Source organism: Lynx canadensis, chromosome B4, assembly GCF_007474595.2.
Source record: "Lynx canadensis isolate LIC74 chromosome B4, mLynCan4.pri.v2, whole genome shotgun sequence".
NCBI lineage: Eukaryota > Metazoa > Chordata > Mammalia > Carnivora > Felidae > Lynx > Lynx canadensis.
Window position 1 is genome coordinate 60910334 of NC_044309.1, and position 20712 is coordinate 60931045.

At 35.1% G+C, this 20712-nt stretch overlaps 1 protein-coding gene across 5 annotated transcripts in view; it reads left to right on the forward strand.

The window, feature by feature from the left end:
- Positions 1–20712, forward strand: part of CCDC91 (coiled-coil domain containing 91) — a 355118-nt gene that overhangs the window by 110576 nt on the left and 223830 nt on the right. For all 5 annotated transcript variants that reach the window (XM_030322072.2, XM_030322071.1, XM_030322075.1 and 2 more), the window contains 3 exons: positions 15360–15520; positions 16451–16654; positions 17585–17689. In XM_030322072.2, the coding sequence (XP_030177932.1) occupies positions 15360–15520; positions 16451–16654; positions 17585–17689 (470 nt within the window). The remainder of the gene's footprint in view (positions 1–15359; positions 15521–16450; positions 16655–17584; positions 17690–20712) is intronic.

Consider the following 20712-nt stretch of genomic DNA (forward strand, 5'->3'; position numbering starts at 1 on the left):
TCTAACACATTACTATTTTATTTTAATTATTTGATATTTGGGATGTTCCAACAGTGATATTAACTCTGCAAACAATGGGAGGCCTTTCCATAATATCTAACCAGTTAGTACTTTAGATAAGGATTTATTTGTTTATTTTCATTATTTCAATACTGATGAGATATTCTTGGGGTAAATTTTCCAAAGTAAAAGGTTACAGATCTTTCATTGTCTTGATAGTAATGGTAACTCTGCAATTGTAGTTTGAATAAGTGAATAGGTAATAAAGGAGTCACAAAAAGAGCACAAGCACTTTTTTCCCTTAACTACCTCATCATGTTGTAATGAGTTAAAAAAATTATGTATGTATATGTATAATTGACATATTCATTTCAGGTGTACAACATAATACTTTGATATTTGTATACAAGTATACTTTGAAGATATTGTAGGTTCAGTTCCATACCACCACAATAAAGTGAATATTGCAATAATGAGAGTCAAATGATTTTTTTGGTTTCCCAGTGCATATAAAACTTATGTTTATATTATACTTTATCTCTGTTAAGTGTGCAATAACCTTATGTCTTTAAAAATACATACTTTAATTAAAAATCTTTTTTTAATGTTTATTTATTTATCTTGAGAGAGAGTGTGAGAATGTGTGCAGGAGCAAGGGAGGGACAGAGAAGAAGAGAGAGCCCCAAGCAGGCTTGAAGCTGACAGCCTCCCCCCAACTTCCATGCGGGGCTCAGTCTCACTAACCGTGAGATCATGACCTGAGCTGAAATCAGGAGTAGGATGCTTAACCAACTGAGCCACTTGGGTGCCCCAATTGAAAAATCTTTATTGCTAAAAAATGCTAACTATCATGTGAGCTTTCAGCTAGCCATATGTAACCTTTTTGCTGGTAGGGAAGGTTTTGCCTCAGTGTTCATGGCTGATGATTGATCAGGGTGGTATTTGCTGCAGGTTGGGATGGCTGTGGCAATTTCTTAAGATAATAAAAAAGTTTGCTACATCTATTGACTCGTCATTTCGTGAACAAATTCTTTGTAGCATATGATGCCATTTGATAGCATTTTACCCACAGAACTTTTTTCAGAATTAGAGTCAGTCCTCTCAAACCCTTCCACAGCTTTGTCAGCTAAATTGATGTAATGAGTTAAATCCTTCTTATCATTTCAACAACCTACACAGCATTTCACCAGGAGTAAATTCCATCTCAAAAAAACACTTTCTGGGGCGCCTGGGTGGCTCAGTCGGTTGAGCGACCGACTTCAACTCAGGTCACGATCTCACTGTCCGGGAGTTCGAGCCCCGCGTCGGGCTCTGGGCTGATGGCTCGGAGCCTGGAGCCTGCTTCCGATTCTGTGTCTCCCTCTCTCTCTGCCCCTTCCCCGTTCATGCTCTGTCTCTCTCTAAAAAATAAATAAACGTTAAAAAAAAAAAACAACACTTTCTGTGCTCATCAGTAAGAAGCAACTCCTCATCTGTTACAGTTTTGTCATGAGATTGCACAAATGCAGTCACATCTTCAGGCTCCACTTCTAATTCTAACTCTCTTCCTATTTCCACCACACCTGCAATTACTTCCTCCACTGAAATATTTAACCCCTCAAAGTCATCCATGAAGGTTAGAATCCATTTCTCCCAAACTCCTGTTCATATTGATATTTTGATCTCTTTCCATGAATTACAAGTATTGTTAATGACAACTAGAATGGTGAATCATTTCCAGAAGGTTTTCAATTAACTTTGCCCAGATCCATCAGAGGAACCACTGCTTACAGCAGCTGTAGCCTTATGCAATGTATTTCTTAAATAATAAGACTTGAAAGTCAAAATTATTCCTTGATCCATGGGCTGCAGAATGGATGTTGTTGGCAGGCATGAATACAGCATGAATCTCAATTTACACGTCTATCAGAGCTCTTGGGTGACTAGGTACATTGTCAGTTAGCAGTAATATTTTGAAATGAATCTTTTTTTCTGAGCGTAGGTCTTAACAGGGGGTTCTAGATATTTAGTAAACCATGTTGTAAACAGATGTGCTGTCATCCAAGCTTTGTTGTTCCATTGATAGAATATAGGAGAGTAGATTTAGCATAATTCTTTTTTTTTTTTTAATTTTTTTAATTTTTTTTTTTTTAATTTTTTTTTTCAATGTTTATTTATTTTTGGGACAGAGAGAGACAGAGCATGAACGGGGGAGGGGCAGAGAGAGAGGGAGACACAGAATCGGAAACAGGCTCCAGGCTCCGAGCCATCAGCCCGGAGCCTGACGCGGGGCTCGAACTCACGGACCGCGAGATCGTGACCTGGCTGAAGTCGGACGCTTAACCGACTGCGCCACCCAGGCGCCCCGATTTAGCATAATTCTTAAGGCCCTAGGGTTTTTGGAATGCTAACTGGGCATTGGTTTTAACTTAAAGTTACCAGTTGGATTAGCCACTAAGAAAGAGAATCGGCCTGTCCTTTGAAGCTTTGAAGCCTGGCATGGACTTCTCTCTAGCCATGAAAGTCCTAGATGGCATCCTCTTAAAATAGAGGAGTAGATGCTGTTGCGTGTACAATGAAAATCTGTTGTTTGATGTAACCACCTTGATTAATTATCTTAGCAAGTCTTCTGGATAATTTGTTGCAGCTTCTACATCAACACTTGCTGCTTTACCTTGCATTTTTATTTTACAGAAATGGCTCCTTTTCTGAAACCTCATGAACCGACCTCTGCTAGCTTCATACTTTTCTTCTGCAGCTTTTTCACTTCTCTCATCTTTCATAGAATTGAATAGTTAGGGCCTTGCTCTGGATTAGGCTTTGGCTTAAGGGAATGTTATGATTGGTTTGATCTTCTTTCCAGACCACTAAAACTTTTTCCATTTCGGCAACAAGGATGTTTTGCTTTCTTATCATTTGTGTGTTTGCTGGTGTAACAATTTCCGTCAAGAAAATTTTCCTTTGCATTTACAAATTGGTTAATCATTTGGTACAAGAGTCCTAGCTTTCAGCCTGTCTCAGCTTTTGACATGCTTTCCTAACTAGGCTTAATCATTTTTAGCTTTCTATTTAAGGTGAGAGATGTACAACTGTTCCTTTCACTTGAACGCTTAGAGGCCATTGTGAGGTTATTAATTAGTCTGATTTCAGTATTGTTGTGTCTCAGGGAATAGGGAGGCCTGAGGAGAGGGAAAAGGATGAGGAAATGGCTGGTTGGTGAAGCAGAACAGACAATGTTTATTGATTAACTTTGCTGTCTTATATGGGCATGATTTGTGATGCTCCAAAACAATTACAGTAGTTAACATTAAGATCAGTGACCACAGATGATCATAACAAATATCATAATGACAAAGTTTAAACGTTTTGAGAATTACCAGAATGTATCACAGAGACATGCAGTGAAGAAATGCTGTTGGAAAAATGTCATTGATAAACCTGCTTGATGCAGTGTGGCTATGAACCTTAAACTTGTAAAAAAATGCAGTATCAGCAAAATGGAATAACACGAACTCAATAAAATGAGGTACGCCTGAATATTGCAAAATGATCACTACAGTACTTCTAGTTAACGTTCACATGTGATTACTTACTTTTTTTTACGTATGAATATTTTTTAAGATCTGTTAGCAACTTTCAAATATGCAATTCAGTATTATTAACTTTAGTCACTATGCTGTACATGACATTCCTATGACTTATCTCGCCAGTATTTATTTCTTGTCTTTTTGGTAATAGCCATTCTAGTATTACTGTTCCTTCGAGGTGTGGGGTGATATGTCACTGTGGTTTTCATTTGCATTTTCCATGTGATTAGTAATGTTGAGTACCTTTCATCTACCTTTTGGGCATCTGTATATTTCCTTTGGAAAAATGTATGTCTATTTAGATTCTCTGTCCATTTTAAAATGGGATTGTTTGTTTTTTTTTTGCTGTTGAGTTGTATGAATTCTTGATAATTTTTGGATATTACCCCTTATCAGATATATGATTTACAAATGTCTTCTCCCATTCGGTAGGTTGCTCTGTCATTTTGTTTATGTTTTTTTTTGATGTACAGAAGCTTTTAGTTTAATGTAGTCTCACTTGTTTATTTTTGCTTGCCTTTGCTTTTGGTTTCTACAAGAAGTTCGTAAGGACCCAGCTTCCACAGACTGGGAAGTCAAAAACTGCCTCAACAAATCAGTTTAACATACTGCTTTAACTTAAGTTGTGATACATGTTTTTTCCTCCTCTTTGGAAATTGCTTAGAATTTGCCTATGTTGGGTCACTTTTGTGTGAGCAAGAGTTGAAAGATTACAAATCTCAGATAGTAAGTTGGCTTAAAGATATATTTATGGTTCTGAGATATTTCTCCTATAATTTTCAAAATTATTAGAGTCATTAGATACTACTGTCTGCATTTTATTAGTTTGTTTCTTTTTTTTTTTTTTTTTTTGGTTGCTATGGCATTTTCTTCCTACTATGATAATGAAGAAATAGTGGGGATTTAAGTAGATTATTTTTTAATTTCCCTGTTCAAAAAGCTTTATTATATGATATGAATTTGTGTTGACCACTCTAGTGATGGATTTTGAGGACTCTATTTCTGTATGTCTCTTTTATGAATTGAAACATTGTTTTTTAGTCATGTGCATAATTCAAAAAACTTCTCATTATAATTTGTAGTGTATGGTGTTGCCAAACTGCTTTTAGGAACACACCATTATTCCTCAAAGAGGCAAGAAGAGGTGGAGCCTGTATTTACAGAATACTCTGGAGAGTAGTTAAAAATAACTATATTGGTAGAAATTTCATGAATTTTGTAATCCCTCTTTTATTAAGAAAGTGACTGAATCTATTCCTTGTGTTCTTGTGTCTTAGCCTTTTAAAAGCTATTATATATTTCTCCTTAAGTCTCTAATCTAGATATCCTAGGTAATATCTTGACATCCATTAAATAGTAAATCAAGGGGCATTTCTTGAAGGAAACCTTCTTGGATATAAGTAACACTTTTCTAAACACTGTTTTCTGCCACTTAAAAAAACCTATCCACTTATTTTATATTTACTAACAAATCTTCATATTATTATATTTAGATAGTCCTCAGTTTTTGCATATTTTTTGTTTTCTGTAACTGAGTGATTTCCTTACATGAGTGAAGTTCAAAGTCTCAGCAGTGAGCTCTGAACCCAAAGAATGGGTTCATGCATAGTCCTGATAATAAATTAGGATATCAGAGGATTTCAGGGAGATGGCAGTTTGTGTAAGGTAATCACCAGCCTCTGTGAAGTGAAAGCGTGCTGAAAAAGAGGAGCCTCGATTGGATGAAAGAATGTCTGGGGGTGCCTGGCCTGGGTAGCTCAGTCAGTTGGGCGGTCGACTGCATCTCAGGTCATGATCTTGTGGTCTGTGAGTTCAAACCCCGCATCGGGCTCTGTGCTGACAGCTCAGAGCCTGGGGCCTGCTTCAGATTCAGGGTCTTCCTCTCTCTCTGCCCTGCCCCTGCTTGTGCACGCACTCTCTCTCTCTCTCTCTCTCAAAAATAAATAAACTTAAAAAAATTAAAAAAATAGAATGTCTGAATGAAAAAGTCCAAAATTATTTTTTAAGTTAAAAGTTGTAAAAACGATTACCATTTTGTTCACGTTCTCTTTGTGAATTATTAACCATTAGCGGAGATCAACAGATTTCTTTGGGCACAGTTAAGAGTGCATGAGAGCATTTACACCTGTTTCTTGTTTAGATTTTACAAGAGTTATTATGCTTATGTAAACAAAACAGAGTTGACCACAGGCGGAATTACTGGAAAAAAATTGCATACTATTTGGAAACTTGGTCTTCCTTTGCTTATGCGGTGTTCTGACGTAGTGGGCTTTTTTTTGTATTTTAGAAGAGGTCTGTTAATGAAAAATGATATGCCCGATGACTTTGCTGATTACCATTACAAAGTGAAAGATGAAGATGTGCCATTCATTGCACTTTTGATTAGCTTTATAGCTGTAATCAGTGTATGCTGACCTTGTATTCTCTGTCTTAGAAAACCAAGGATTTCACATTTGAAATGAAGCAAATTGTGTCTGTACTCTTTCTTGCTTAAGATTTAAAAGCAATCAAACAAACAAAATACCCAAAGAAACAAGATTTTGTATATTTTCACTTCTTAAAAAAATTTGGCCGAGTTTTTATGTAGATGATGTTGCTGCTGGTTATACTTGATCTTATAAAGATTTTTAACATGAAGACTGACACCAGTCAGCTTTTTAATAGACCAAAGAATACTGTAGCAGTTTGAAACTTTAACAGCTGTATATTCTTGGCTAGGTGAGAAGATAATTATATTTTACATATTGGAATTTGTAATTTTCTAAGCAGACATGTGAAATGTGTACCATCATTATTATTAAATTTTTTTTAATGTTTATTTTTGAGAGAAAGAGAGTGAGACACATTGTGAGCGGGGGAGGGGCAGAGAGAGAGGGAGACAGAATTTGAAGCAGGCCGAGACTCTGAGCCGTCAGAGCCTGATGTGGGGCTTGAACTCACGAACCATGAGATCATGACCTAAGCCAAAGTTGGATGCTTAACCGACTGAGCCACCCAGGTGCCCCCATCATTATTATTGAATAATATTTTGGTCTCTCTCTGTATATGGACAGTATTTACCAATGTGGCTTTTTTTTAGGGTAAATTACTGTCATTGGATGGTCTCCTAAAATGCAGGGAAAATGTGTGAATTATAGCACAGTGAAAAACTTAGAGGCTTAACTGAACATATCTAGTTTCCACTTAGAGAGTAATGCATTTATATGTTCTCTTTCCATGGCACTACCCATTCGTTTTCTCATTTTATTTTTATTTATTTATTTATTTATTTATTTTAAAAAAAATTTTTTTTTCAACGTTTATTTATTTTTGGGACAGAGAGAGACAGAGCATGAACGGGGGAGGGGCAGAGAGAGAGGGAGACACAGCATCAGAAACAGGCTCCAGGCTCTGAGCCATCAGCCCAGAGCCCGACGCGGGGCTTGAACTCACGGACCGCGAGATCGTGACCTGGCTGAAGTCGGACGCTTAACCGACTGCGCCACCCAGGCGCCCCTCATTTTATTTTTAAAGTAGGATGTGGATTATGACATATTCAGTAAACATTCATATTATTCAGTTAAACAAATGCCTAATTAAAACTTCCACTAATACCTCATACGTTGAAAGCATATGTAAATTCTAGGCATTTGAGTTTCAACTTCTTTTGTCTCTGGAATAAATATTGTGATTAGCAGGATGCCACTTAGGCTTGCGCCTTCAAATCTTGTGTTTATTAGTCTGTTGCTGATTCTTGACATCTTTTCAGAAAAGCATAATTTATTTGAGTGAACTAATTCATCCCTATTTATCTTTAGTTTGAATTAGAGTTTCTTCCTATCTTACCCAGAGCAAGTTTTGATCAGTGGGATAACATAGCTCATGAGGGTACTACAACCAGGAAGGGCACTGAAACAAGAAGTCTTCAGAATTAAATTTTTAGGTATGTGTACTTATTTTTTTTTTCTGGGTTATATTTGAAAATTACACTCATGAATCTGCCATTTAATTTAAGAACTAGAATATTACCAATTCTAGTACTCTTCTGTCTTTTCCCTATGCCTTCCTCCAAAGGGAACTGCTGTCTTAAATTTTGTGTTATGTTTTCCTTACTTTTGTAAATATATTGTTTATTGTATATGTATGTGTATCTCTAAAGAGTTTTGTTTGTTTATGTGCCTTATAAAAATAGGTCAATACTGTGTAAACTCCCTGTGATTTATATTTTTCCACCCAAATATGTGTTTCTAAGACTCCTCCGTGTTGTTGCATATACCTATAGTTTCCTTATGTTCACTGAGGTAAAAACTCTAATGTATGATTATGCCACAGCTGATTTAGCTGTTCAACTGTCAGTAGGTATTTTGGCTGTTCTCACTTACTTGCTATTATGAAGAGTATTGCTAGGGGGTATTCCGATACTTGTTTTCCATGATATCAAGTCTTTATTTAGCAGTTCTGCACAGGCAAGACTTTTGTTTAGACTAGGCAGTTTTTTCCCTTATGAGCAATTCTTCAGATCTCTTATTTTCTATTGTATAATATCTCTTTTTGCTCTTTCCTGTTTTTATTTTGACTTACAGAAAAGCAGTAAGAAATGAAGAAAAGATTCCCGTATATCCTTCATCAATTTTCTTTAGATATTAACGTATTACCGTATTTGCTTTATTTTTATTCTTTTTCTTCCTTCCTTCTCGTTCTCTTATTTTTTCTTCCTCTTCTCAATATTTAGCATTGTTTTTTTCTTATGCCTAGGACATATAGTCAAAATACCATGTCCCAAATTAATTTGGGTTAGTTCTTGACCTCCACCCCTCCCCCTCCCACACTTTGCGGTATGATAAGATTATTCATTTGAAATATGGTTTAGTTCATTTATTACTCTTTGTATTTTATTTTAGGATTCAATCCCTTTATTCCCCTGCTTGTTGATTTTAGTGTTATTTTACTATGTTTACTAGTGAAACATTAACATGGTTTCAAAAGTCAGAACCATATTAAAAAAGCACACTGATAGACAAGGTATTTCCACCATCCCTTTCTTCTGTTTTTCCACTTCATATCACCTGTCTCGCACCCAGCAGTCTCATTACTTTTGGCTTTATTCTCTTCCCTGTGTTTCTTTTATGACAAATGAGTAGGTGCATGCGTCTGCGTCTTTTCATGTATTTAAGGACTGTTTGTGTATTTTCTTTTTGGTAACTTGTCTGTTCACATTTTTGCCCAGTATTCTATAGGCTGTTTTTTTCCTAATTTTTTTCCTCTTAAGTTTTAAGTGTTTTTAATATATATTAGGAATATTATTCCTTATCTGTGATACATATTATGCATCTTTTTGTTTATTAGCTTTTAAAAATTTTATTGAAGTTAAGTTTTGATACCTACAAAGTTTTTATATATTTATTCTCTAGTCACATTTGTTAATTTTTTCTTTTATTGTATCTAGAATTAAGTTCTAGTTAAAAAGCCCATTAGTACATGCAAGGTAAAGAGGAACTCACTCATATTTCTCTTAATATTTATATGGTCTCAATTTTTAAGTATTTGGAGTTCTGATCAACTTAGAGTTTACTCTTTTGTCTATAGTGTGAAGTATGAGTCTAATTTTATCTCTTCCCGATGGCTAATCAGTTGTCCTTGCACTGTCTATCTTTGCCTTAGTGATTTGAAATGCCATTTTTATCACGTATCTAAGTTTTACACATACATGGGTCTATTTCTGGACTTTCTGGTGTATTCTTTTGGTCTGTTTATTGCTGCACCAAAACAACACACTGTTTTATTTATAAAGGGTTTATCGTATGTGTTAATATAATTTAAAATACAGTGTGTCTTAAGGTCTGTACTATGTTTTAGTATAGTTTAATTTGGTATATTATAATGAGGGGGTAGTATCTTCCTTACACTTTTGCATGTTTAGTATTTTCCTGTCCATTTTTGCATTTTTACTTTTCTATGTGACCTTTAATGTCCATTTGTCTAGCTCATTTATAAAAAAGCCTATTGAGGGGCGCCTGGGTGGCGCAGTCGGTTAAGCGTCCGACTTCAGCCAGGTCACGATCTCACGGTCCGTGAGTTCGAGCCCCGCGTCGGGCTCTGGGCTGATGGCTCAGAGCCTGGAGCCTGTTTCCGATTCTGTGTCTCCCTCTCTCTCTGCCCCTCCCCCGTTCATGCTCTGTCTCTCTCTGTCCCAAAAATAAATAAACGTGGAAAAAAAAAATTTAAAAAAAAAAAAGCCTATTGATGCTTTTATTGGAATTATATTAGGACTGTTAATTAACTAAGGGAGAATTGACATCTTTGTGATGTTTAGTTGCCCTATCCAGTTCTAGGATGTCTTTTCCTTTTTTCAGGTCTACCTTTGAGTCTTTCAGAAGTGTTTTAAAATTTTCCTCAGATTTCATGTTAAATTTGTAACTAAGTACTTTATCTTCTTTGTTGTTATGGAAGATAGTATTCTTTACCATTATATACTCTAAATAGTTATTGTTTTTACAGGTGATTGCTATTTCGTTTAAGTTTATATCCTGCTACTTTATTGAATGTGTGTATTGTTTTAGTTAGTAGGAACATGAAATAGTTTTCTTCCTTTTCCTATTTTTATACTTATGTTTAATTTGTCTTTTTTGTCTGCACTGGCCTGTCCCTTTAGAGGAATGTTCCATGGTGTGGAGGTAGTAGTCATCCTTGTTTTGTTCTTGTTCATTTAGGAAACAACTTTGGTTTTTTTCCATTAATTAACATGCTGATTTTAGGACTCAGGTCTATATCATGTTAAGAAAGTGTTCATCAGTTCCTATTTTCTTGAGTGTTTTTAACAGATACGGGTATTCAGTTTTATCAGAAGCATTTTCAGAGTCTTGGCAATAATCATGTCATTTTTATCTTCAAATCTGTTAATATGGAGTATTTTGTTAATGAATTCCTTAATAGTGAACCAGCCTTGCATTACTGGAATGAATCTAACTTGTTCATTGCATATCATTTTCTCGATATGGTATTGGATTCTTTTCACTAATATTTTACTTATAACTTTACCTCATTGTAAGTGATACTCTAAAAATCTCTAATTATTCTTTTTCTGTACTGTCTTTATCAAGCTTAGCTTTCAATGTTACATTAATGTTACATAAGGCTAATGACATTTTCCTTTATTTTCAACGTTCAGTAACAATTTTAGAGCATTAGGATTATTCATTTTTTGAATTTTTGATAGAAATTTTCTTGAAGTGCTTTATCAGTGGGGTTGTTGCCTGATAGCTTTATTTTTTTTCCAAAAGAAGTTGATCTATTTTTAAGTGGTTTTTTTTTTCAAGCTCTAATCAGAACAACTTTTATAAGCTACATTTTTGTGGAGAATTGATCATTTTATTTAAGTTTTCAAATTAATTTACTTAGAAGCCTGCAGAGGAGTTTTAGTATTAAAAAAATTCTTCTGCTTTAATTATTTCCCCTTGTCATTTAATTTGTATATTTGTACCTTCCCCCTTTTATTTAAAAAAATTTTTTTAAATGTTTATTTTTGAGAGAAAGAGAGCATGCAAGAGAGAGCGGGATGGGGCAGAGAGAGAGGGAGACAGAGGATCCAAAGTGGGCTCTGCGCTGATAGCAGCAAGCCTGATGTGGGGCTCAAACTCACAAACTGAGATCGTGACCTGAGCTGAAGTCCAGCGCTTAACCGACTGAGCCACCTAGACACCCCTCTCTCTTTTATTTTGAATAAGTTAACTACTATTTTGTTTGTTTGTTTTTTTAGAAATTCGGGGATTTTGTTAATAAGATTTATTTTCTTAGTCTACTTCAGTATCTGTATTATCTTTATTTTCTTTATTATGCTTTTTGAATTTTCTTTCTATTTTAGTTTGTGGGCTAGGCATTTAATTCATTAAATTTTTTTAATTGATTAAAGTGTTCAATACTTAGATTTTTTCCTAATCATTGCTTTAAATGTATTCCATAGATTATATATAATGTTTTGATTAAAATTATTTCTTAGAAATTCTGTCATATGTTGATAGTGGGATATTTAAATTGTATTATGGTTGGGTGGTAATGGAGCAGGTGAAAAGAATCCTGGATAATCTTGTTTTGAATGTTGACAAATGATAATTTCAATGACAACTGCCATATACTGAATATTTACCATGTACCTATCCGGTACAATGAAGTGATTTATACACATCATCTAATTTAAACTGTATAGCTTTGTTTTGAGCTACATATTATTTCCCCATTTTCAGATGAAGAAATTATGACTTAGATGGGTTTAGGTAATTTGCCCAAGGCTGTGTAATGAGTAAATTGTTACTGTTTAAATTTATTTATTTTTTATTTATTCCATTTATTTTTTTATTCCATTTTGTTATTTCCGTTTATTTTTTATTTATTATTATTTTTTTAAGTTTATTTATTTTGAGAGAGAGAGAGGACACGAGTAGGGTAGGGGCAGAGAGAGAGGGAGAGAGAGGGAGAGAGAGAATCCCAAGCAGGTTTGGTGCTGTCAGTGTAGAACCCAATGTGAAGATTGAACTCATGAACCATGAGATTATGACCTGAGCTGAAACCAAGTGTTAGATGCCTCACTGACTGAGCCACCCAGGGGCCCCAAATTTGAATCCATTTTTGACTCCACAGCTGTGGCTTTTACTTAGGTAGTATATTGTGAGGTCACAGAGGTATCGAACAGTATGGCATAATAAGAACTGTTAGTAGCACAGTGTGACTGGAGTGAGGTTGGCACTTAATGGTATCATTTCTGGCTTGGGCAAGTAGTTCTTTGAGGTGCTGTTAATTAAGATGGAAAGCATGAAGCAAAGCAGGTTTCTATAAGATGATGGGTAAGTGTGACATACTACTAAGCAGCTAAATGGAACTGTCTGGTAGTTGGGTAAGTATATGGGACTGGAGGGCTATAGGTGGTGTGTGCTGAGACATATGAATTTAGATATTATTAGCTTGTAGGTCATTATCTAAATAATAGGTTTTGAAAGTGGTAATAATAATGTGGACATTGGGAAGATCAGAGGGTGTAGGGAAGAGTGAAACTTAAGATTGAATGGAGAGGAGCACCTGGGTGGCTCAGTCAGTTGAGCGACCGACTTCGGCTCAGGTCATGATCTCATGGTTTGTGAGTTCAAGCCCCGCGTTGGGCTGTGCTGACAGCTCAGAGCCTGGAGCCTGCTAAGGATTCTAGGTCTCCCTCTCTCTCTGCCTCTCCCCCACTCATGCTCTGTCTCTCTCTGTCTCAAAAATAAACATTAAAAAAAAATTAAAAAAAAAAAAAGATTGAATGGAGAAAGAGCCTGAGAAGGAAACAAGAACAAAATAGTCAAACTGTTCAGAGGAAATATAGGAGATGGCGGTATCGCAGGTGCCAAGGGAGGAAGTTCAGAAACAGGGAGGATCATGATAGCAAGTGCTCTGGAGAACTAAAGAAAGATCAAGTAAGAAGTGTTCATTTAACTTAATAGTAACTGAAAGGAAAATTATTATCTTAAATGATGGATCCAGTGGAGTCATGAGGGTTGAGGGAGGAAGAAAAAAAAATGGAGCAAATCATTTGGAGACAAGAAGTTTGGTTCTAAAGGGAAAGTGTGATAGGGGGGCGGTAGCTAGGGGAAAAGTGTGAGGTTGAGGGTTCCTCCCTGCCCCTCTTCCTACTTTTCTCCCTCAGCCTCTCCCTTCCTCTTCCCCTTACGTATCTCTTTCCTTTCTTTTCCTTCTCCTCTCCCTCCCTTTATTCTACCCACTTTTCCTTCATGTTTTTCCTAATATGATATACTTGAACATATGTTACAGAGTGAGAATTTAACTTGGGACAATTTGACGTCTTAGATTATGGCTGTAAATATGAGTGACATAAAGAGATTTTAAAATGTTCAAGTATTAGATCAGAATGATATTTTGAGAGTTTCTTGAACCCAGGGGGCTCCTGGGTGGCTCTGTCGATTAAGAGTCCAACTCTTCGTTTCGGGCCAGGTCATGATCCCACAGTTTCGTGAGTTGGAGCCCTGTGTTGGGCTTTGCGCTGGCAGCATGGAGCCTATTTGGGATTCAGCCTGTCTGTCTCTCTCTCTCTCTCTCTCTCTCTCTCTCTCTGTCTCTCCTCACTCCCCAACTGGTGCTTTCTCTTTCTCAAAATAAACTAAAAAAAAAAAAAAAAAAAGACAAATTCCTTAAGTCTCCCCTTAAAAAAAAAAAAAAGTTTCTTGAATCCAGGATCATAGTCACATATACCCTTTATGCCCAGAAATAAATGTAATTGTCTGACAAATTTTAATGATCTTTGAAGTAGTAATGAAAATAATACCTGCACAGTGCTAAGTGTTTTACATACTTTAGTCAATTTAAGCCTTATCACCACCTCTTTGTCAGTTTTACAAACAAGAAAACTGAGGGAAGTTAAAGTTGCTAGTTGTTCTACACCTGCTACGGCAATATGATTCTAGAGTATATGCTGTTAATCACAAGGCTGTATTCCCTCTCACTGTACTATAGTACTTATTTTCATGCCTTTAAAAACTCATTAGTAATATTTTTTGTTACAAATTATAATTCAGAATTAGAAGCTAAACTATTTTGACATTTTAGGGAAATCTGTTAGCATACCGAATAGTGAAGATTAGAAAAAAGAATTTCTGAAAAAGGTGTATCAAGTACAAGCATGAATTGAAATTCTGGTTTTCTGTATTTTAGTTAAAATAGTGAAATGTGTGTGGGACAGGTAGAATCCCTTATACAGTATCTTAAAAATTCAGCATTATGACCCAATAATAGCATAGATAATTGAGTGATCCTATAGGGTACCAGTCAGAAATTGATATATTCTTTAGTTTTTAAATACCTAATGACCTTATAAATGTCTTTCCTCAGAGAAAAATGCAATTTCCATTGTGAGCTGCCTTCCAGAATTTATGGTAGAACTTCACTGACGTTGCCACTGATGCCAATGTGGAATAAAGGTCTTTATAATTTAGAAAGTCAAAATGTATACATGGATTACTGCTAAAATTCATTTAGTTACTCTTCTTAAACTTGAAAACACATAATGCAAATACTTTTGAATTTTTAGAAGAACATTTGAAAATAAAGTAATATAATCTTTTTATTTTATCCTTATCAGTATTTTTGTCTTATTTCATCTTGGCAGGTAGCTTTCCTTTCATGACCTTTGTATTTGAACCTAATCACAATCTAGTAATGTTTTGTTGTCAAACTAATTTCAACATTACTTTTTTATAGAAGCAATTCAAATAGATTTTAATATGAAAATTCTTTTGCCTATTAGAAGTTAACACAGAGGCAGTTGGATCAGCTATTTTAAAGTAATGATTCCTCCTTTTAGGTCAGTTTATTGTAATAAATATTTAATTGATTTGACTTGCCAACTGGGTCATAGGGCCATTGCCTGCATGAATGCATCTGTCTTGCTCGCTGTTACCTTCTCAGTGCCCAATGCCTGTGACTAGTACGCACACTAGTGCTTTTTCTTAACTGAATGTAGATGGGTGATATATTTGAGTACTTTCAGTCAGAAATGCACTGCTTATGGTAGTGTATTATTATGTAAACACTAAGACACTATTACATTGTTTTATTGCCTAGGTCTCACATGGAAATGTCATGTTATATTTAGAAATACTAGTTTTAGGTTTCAGAGAATGGTCCCTGAGGAATAGTCTTGGAATCTTCATCTTCAGTCTCATTGCTTTTACTTCCCTTATCCTTTCTCCTTTCCTTCCCTCTATTCTCTTTCTTCCTCTCAACCTATTCTTTCCTTTCTCTTTGACAATCCTTTATTTATTTATTCTCTAGTATCTGGAGTCCATCTTTCTCCAGCTTCTCCTGAGATTATACTGGACCATGACCACTCTTCTCCTTCAGTTGGCTGCCTGTCTTCGGAACCCATCATTTCATCACCAGAGAATACACACACAGATGACAGCATTGTCAGTCAAACTGTTCCTAAAGCACAGGTAAAGACAAGTGTATTTTGTACAAGAAGTTTGCATGCTTAAAAAATTGCTTGCTGGTTTAAATGAGGCCTCTCTGATTTTTTTTTTTATTTACTTATTTTTCTGAAAGAAATATTTTTGTAGATATTTTGACTTGGAGGCTAATATCTAGAATTCCAAAAACTGAATAATATGTTTTGTGGCATAATTGCAAAGTATTTAAGTAGCTATAGTTACCAAAATACAGTTTTGAGTATATCATTTGTTAAAATTGGCTTAGCTTTGCATTTCAAATCTTGGACTTCAGAGGAAAACAATAATTACAAAAAAATATTTCTCTGTTCAGGGAAGCTAACCCTGTGTTTTTAGATATTAGAATGTTCATTTCAATTTTAGAGTAGAAACCAAAAAGACAGTAGTCATGGGGTTTATTCATTCACATATTTATTGATCCAGGCATTGTTTTAGACGTTACAGTTAGTCCAGATTTCAAAAGTGAAGTACACAACCTTGAGTCACCTGTTATCTTTACTAGAGAGTGATGATCAAGTAGCAGTTATTGATAAATTTAAAATTCTGACTTACAATTTAAAATATATACAAATTCTGGATGTGTGTATAAATTTAAGGACTGGTGAGTGTCAGATGTGTTTATAGTTAATTGTATGCCTTCAAGCATAAGAAAACGTTTTAAATTTTTAGTGCTTTGCTTGCAAAATAATAAATGCTTTAGACTCTAAAGTTTAGAGACAGTTTATTTCTTAACTACAAAGATCAGGTTGTTGTAAGTTTGAGGTCTTCTGTTGATTTACTTAAAGGGTGAAATAATTTCAGAACCTTTGCTACAACTTAATTTCCAAATGTGGTTTCTGGTGCCCTTTGGATGTTTTCATTATTGGTACAGTGTAAACTTTCCCTCTTGTGTATTTTTTTTTTTTTAATGTGGTTTAGATTCAGCAATCAACACACACTCATCTGGATATCTCACTTTTTCCATTGGGTTTAAATGATGAGAAAAGTAATGGAACAATTGCTCTGGTGGATGATTCTGAGGATCTTGGAGCCAATGTATCAAACATACAGCTTCAGCAGAAAATTTCAAGTCTGGAGATTAAACTCAAAGTTTCTGAAGAAGAAAAACAGAGGATTAAAAAGGTATATTTACATTTGCGTAAAAAATAAATGTTTGAATCGTATAAGACTTGAAACTTGATATAGTCCCAGTGTCTGATTAAGAACTCATGAGTTGGTGCTCCTGGGTGGCTCACTTAGTTGAGTGTACAACTCTTGATTTTAGTTTTGGTCATGATCTCAGGGTTGTGGATCGAACCCCTCATTGGGCTCTGTGCTGAATGTGGAGCCTGCTTAAGATTCTCTCTCTCTCTCCTCCCCTCTCTAAAATAATTTTAAAAAATAATAAAAAAAAAATAAGAATTAATGAGGGGAAGAAGATGCTGTCTTCCCTTGGCTGTAGATTTAAGTTAGTTTTATGAGTGTATCACTTAGAAAAGTCTTTGATAAGCAATTGCTAATCTTAGATATGTACTTTTAAAGATATGAACATCTCTACTAGATTTTGTTCCTCTAATGTTTTTCTTCTTATTTATTTTTATTTACTTTGAAAACAGGTAGTGTTGTATTTCTTATATGATTAGAAGATGTGTAACATTGACTTGTCCCTATGGGAAGTTACATATCATGGGATATTTGCCTAGAGTACTTAGATACATAGCTATTTTAGTGAATTATTTATTTATGTTCTCATTTCTTTTTCCTACAAATATATCTATAAAAAGACTTTTGCAAATTTATAGAAAGTATATGTAGAGATAGTTTGTGCTGATTACAGTTAGTTTAGATGCTATTATTCATCTATTAGTGTAAATAATTTTGGTGTTATGTTAATGTTAATATTGGTCTGGAAATGATAGGGGGGCATATAACCTGTAATATTGTTGAACTTTAAACCACACTCGTGTGAGTTCTTTCCTTACCAAATGTTTTATGCTGTGTTCATTGAGAACACTGAATATATTGTATGCCATTATAAAATATTATAACATTTATGCTTGGATTTTTCTTTAGGATGTGGAATCATTGATGGAAAAGCATAGTGTCTTAGAAAAAGATTTCCTTAAAGAAAAAGAGCAAGAGGCCATTTCTTTTCAAGATAGATACAAAGAACTTCAGGTAAACCCGGTGAATTTAAAATTTAATATGTGCGTCTTTTGCTGAAGTATGTAGTGTAATTTCAAAAAGTGTTCAATAAATACTTTATGAAGGGTCAGATGCTTGCTTAAATATGTAAAATAATTAACCAACAATGGATGAAATTGATGATAAATGCCATTTTGAAAAGTATGAATCTGTGAGAAGCCCTGAGTGCTAGTTGAGACTCAGTTTAGTGTAAGATATGGTTTCTGATGGATGAAACTTAGAAATTGATTTTCTGGAAAAAGAAGAAACTGATATTCTGATTTTTCTTACTGTGATTACATTGAAAGAATTTGGAATCCTGTAAATTCCAAACTGAGATATTTAACCTTTTTCATAAATTGTAATCAATGTCTCCTCTTCTTCCCCCCAAATTTTCTTAATAAACTTGTTTCTTCTACACTTTCCCATCTCAATAATTGATAGCTCTGTATTTGCAGTTGCTAAGGCTGATACATTTACTAACCATGTCTGTTCCTTTATCAAAACTTATTAGTTCTACCTTCAAAATGTCCAGGTTTTGACTGTTTGTCATTAGGGTCACTATTCTAAGTCATCCTTATCTCTCCCTTGGAATACTAAAGGCTCTTCTGACTAAACTTTTTGCTTCTGTCATTGCCCACTTACAGACCATTCTTCCCATTGCAGCCTATGTGATCTGTTTAATACTTAAAGCTGATCATGTGTTTTCTCTGCTCTGAAACCTTCATGGCTTCTCATCTCACCCAAATTAAAAGCCAAGTAAGTCCTTAAAATGGTTTGCAAGGCAATGCATTCTCTTTTATACCTCCCTCCCCATCTTTTCCCTGCCTCTTTCTCCTCAATCATTGTGGCTTATCCCTATGTCTGGAACACTCTTCTCTCAATTCTCTGCATGGTTTTCTTTCTTGTATCATTCAGATCTCTGTGCAAATACTACTTTATCAGAGAAGACCTTTCCAGATAATACTGACATCCCTATCAACCTTCCCATTCTGTTTTGTTTTTCTCCATAGCACTTTTTACTCTTGACAAACTATATATTTAGATGTTTATTTGCCTAGATCATTTTAATGGTCTCCTAAGTGGTCTTCTAGCCTGTACCCTTGCTCTTCTCCTTAATGAGTTTTTATTTCAGCAGGTAATGTTTTTAAAAATGTAAATCAATTCATGTCCCAACCTCAATTCTCAGTCTCCTTCCAATATAAATCTTCTGGCTTCTCCAATTTTTCCAGCTATTTACTTACACCAAAGTTCTTAATAAGGTCCAGGTGAATGTGTGAGTCTGTGTCGGAGAGGGCATTCCTTGGCTGTTGGAGTGGTGAGCGGAGGGAAATGGTTTGTGATTCATTCACAGTCTCTCTGACTGGAATGCTCTTCTGTCTGCATGGATCTGTTAAAAGAAAGAAAAAAAGCAAAACTTGAAAATAAGGGAAAGGGTGAGCTGTGTTCCTTCACTGCCTTACGGGGATATTGTTTAATAGATTTAGGATTATATCAGAGAATGTACTTTATTTGACTCACTGTTTACTATTGATTGGAAGTCTCAGATATGTTGACATTCCATGTTAATTTTTTTTCCAGAAGAGACGTAAGTAATATCTGTTACAAAAGATAACTTCAGGGGCGCCTGGGTGGCGCAGTCGGTTAAGCGTCCGACTTCAGCCAGGTCACGATCTCGCGGTCCGTGAGTTCGAGCCCCGCGTCAGGCTCTGGGCTGATGGCTCAGAGCCTGGAGCCTGTTTCCGATTCTGTGTCTCCCTCTCTCTCTGCCCCTCCCCCGTTCATGCTCTGTCTCTCTCTGTCCCAAAAATAAATAAACGTTGAAAAAAATTTTTAATAAAAAAAGAAAAGATAACTTCAAAAATACTCTTTATTGCCCTGTAGGACATTGGTGAGTTTTTGTCTCCAATCTACCACTCTTGGTCTAACACACCATTATTTAAATTTTCTCTGTCTCTATATAAGAAGTATATATGGAACATATAGATACAAATATAGAAAATATAGAAATATAGACTACATATAGAAAATATGGAATATATATGAGATATATATGTGATAAATATATATACACACATACCTTCAAATGCTCTTTGAACCAGTCTTAACATCTGATTCCCTCAATCTTAACATAAATTATTCATTTATTAATAAATGAGGAGAATAAGTTCTTGGCATATGTTCAATTTATATTTATACAATTCACATTTTAACTGTTTGAAAATTATACTTTTAACATTCTCACTGAACCCTAGCTTCCTTCAAATACCTGCTCAAATGCTACTTTCTTGTGGATGTTTTCCTTGACCATGCAATAGAAAATAAGACTGTCTGTAAATGCTTAGCATTTCCTAGTTACCTTTCTTTGCTTTTTTCCTCTTCCTCTGAGCATTTATTGACCTGTTACTTTGTATTGATTTGGTTATTTTTTGTTTTCTCCCATCAGAATGTAATCTATGAGATTAGGAACTTTCCTTCCCAGTACCTAGAGCAATACCTGGCATATAGTGTGAGCTCACTTAATAGTCTTGAATGAATGAATGAATGAATGAATGAATTCACTAATATAATGCCGCCTGCTCCCCAAGGGCTAATTATGTTGTGTACAGCCACATTTACCAGCCCCATACTTGGAATTCTAGTGTTTATTGAAAGATGTAGTACTGAATACTAAAAGAACGTTGTGTTTTTTTCTGCCTATACTGAGTGACATTCTGGGCCCTTTAGTGAGACATATACCTTTGCAAATTCAGTTTAAGTTTTTCGGTCTATCTATGAGAACAGTAACACACCTGAGATACGATCGAAGACCTACATATACTTTGACCTTTTCACCGTAAAGACCAGTATAAATTCCAAGCGGTATTTTCATGGTTGTCATTTTGCTCTCACCATTAACAGTGATAAGAGTAACAACTTGAGTCTTGAAAACTCACATTCAATTTAAAAAGATCTGTCTTTTATAGGAAGCAGTACTTCCAAAGAAAACTTTTTTCAGATGATTTTGGTTCCGCACC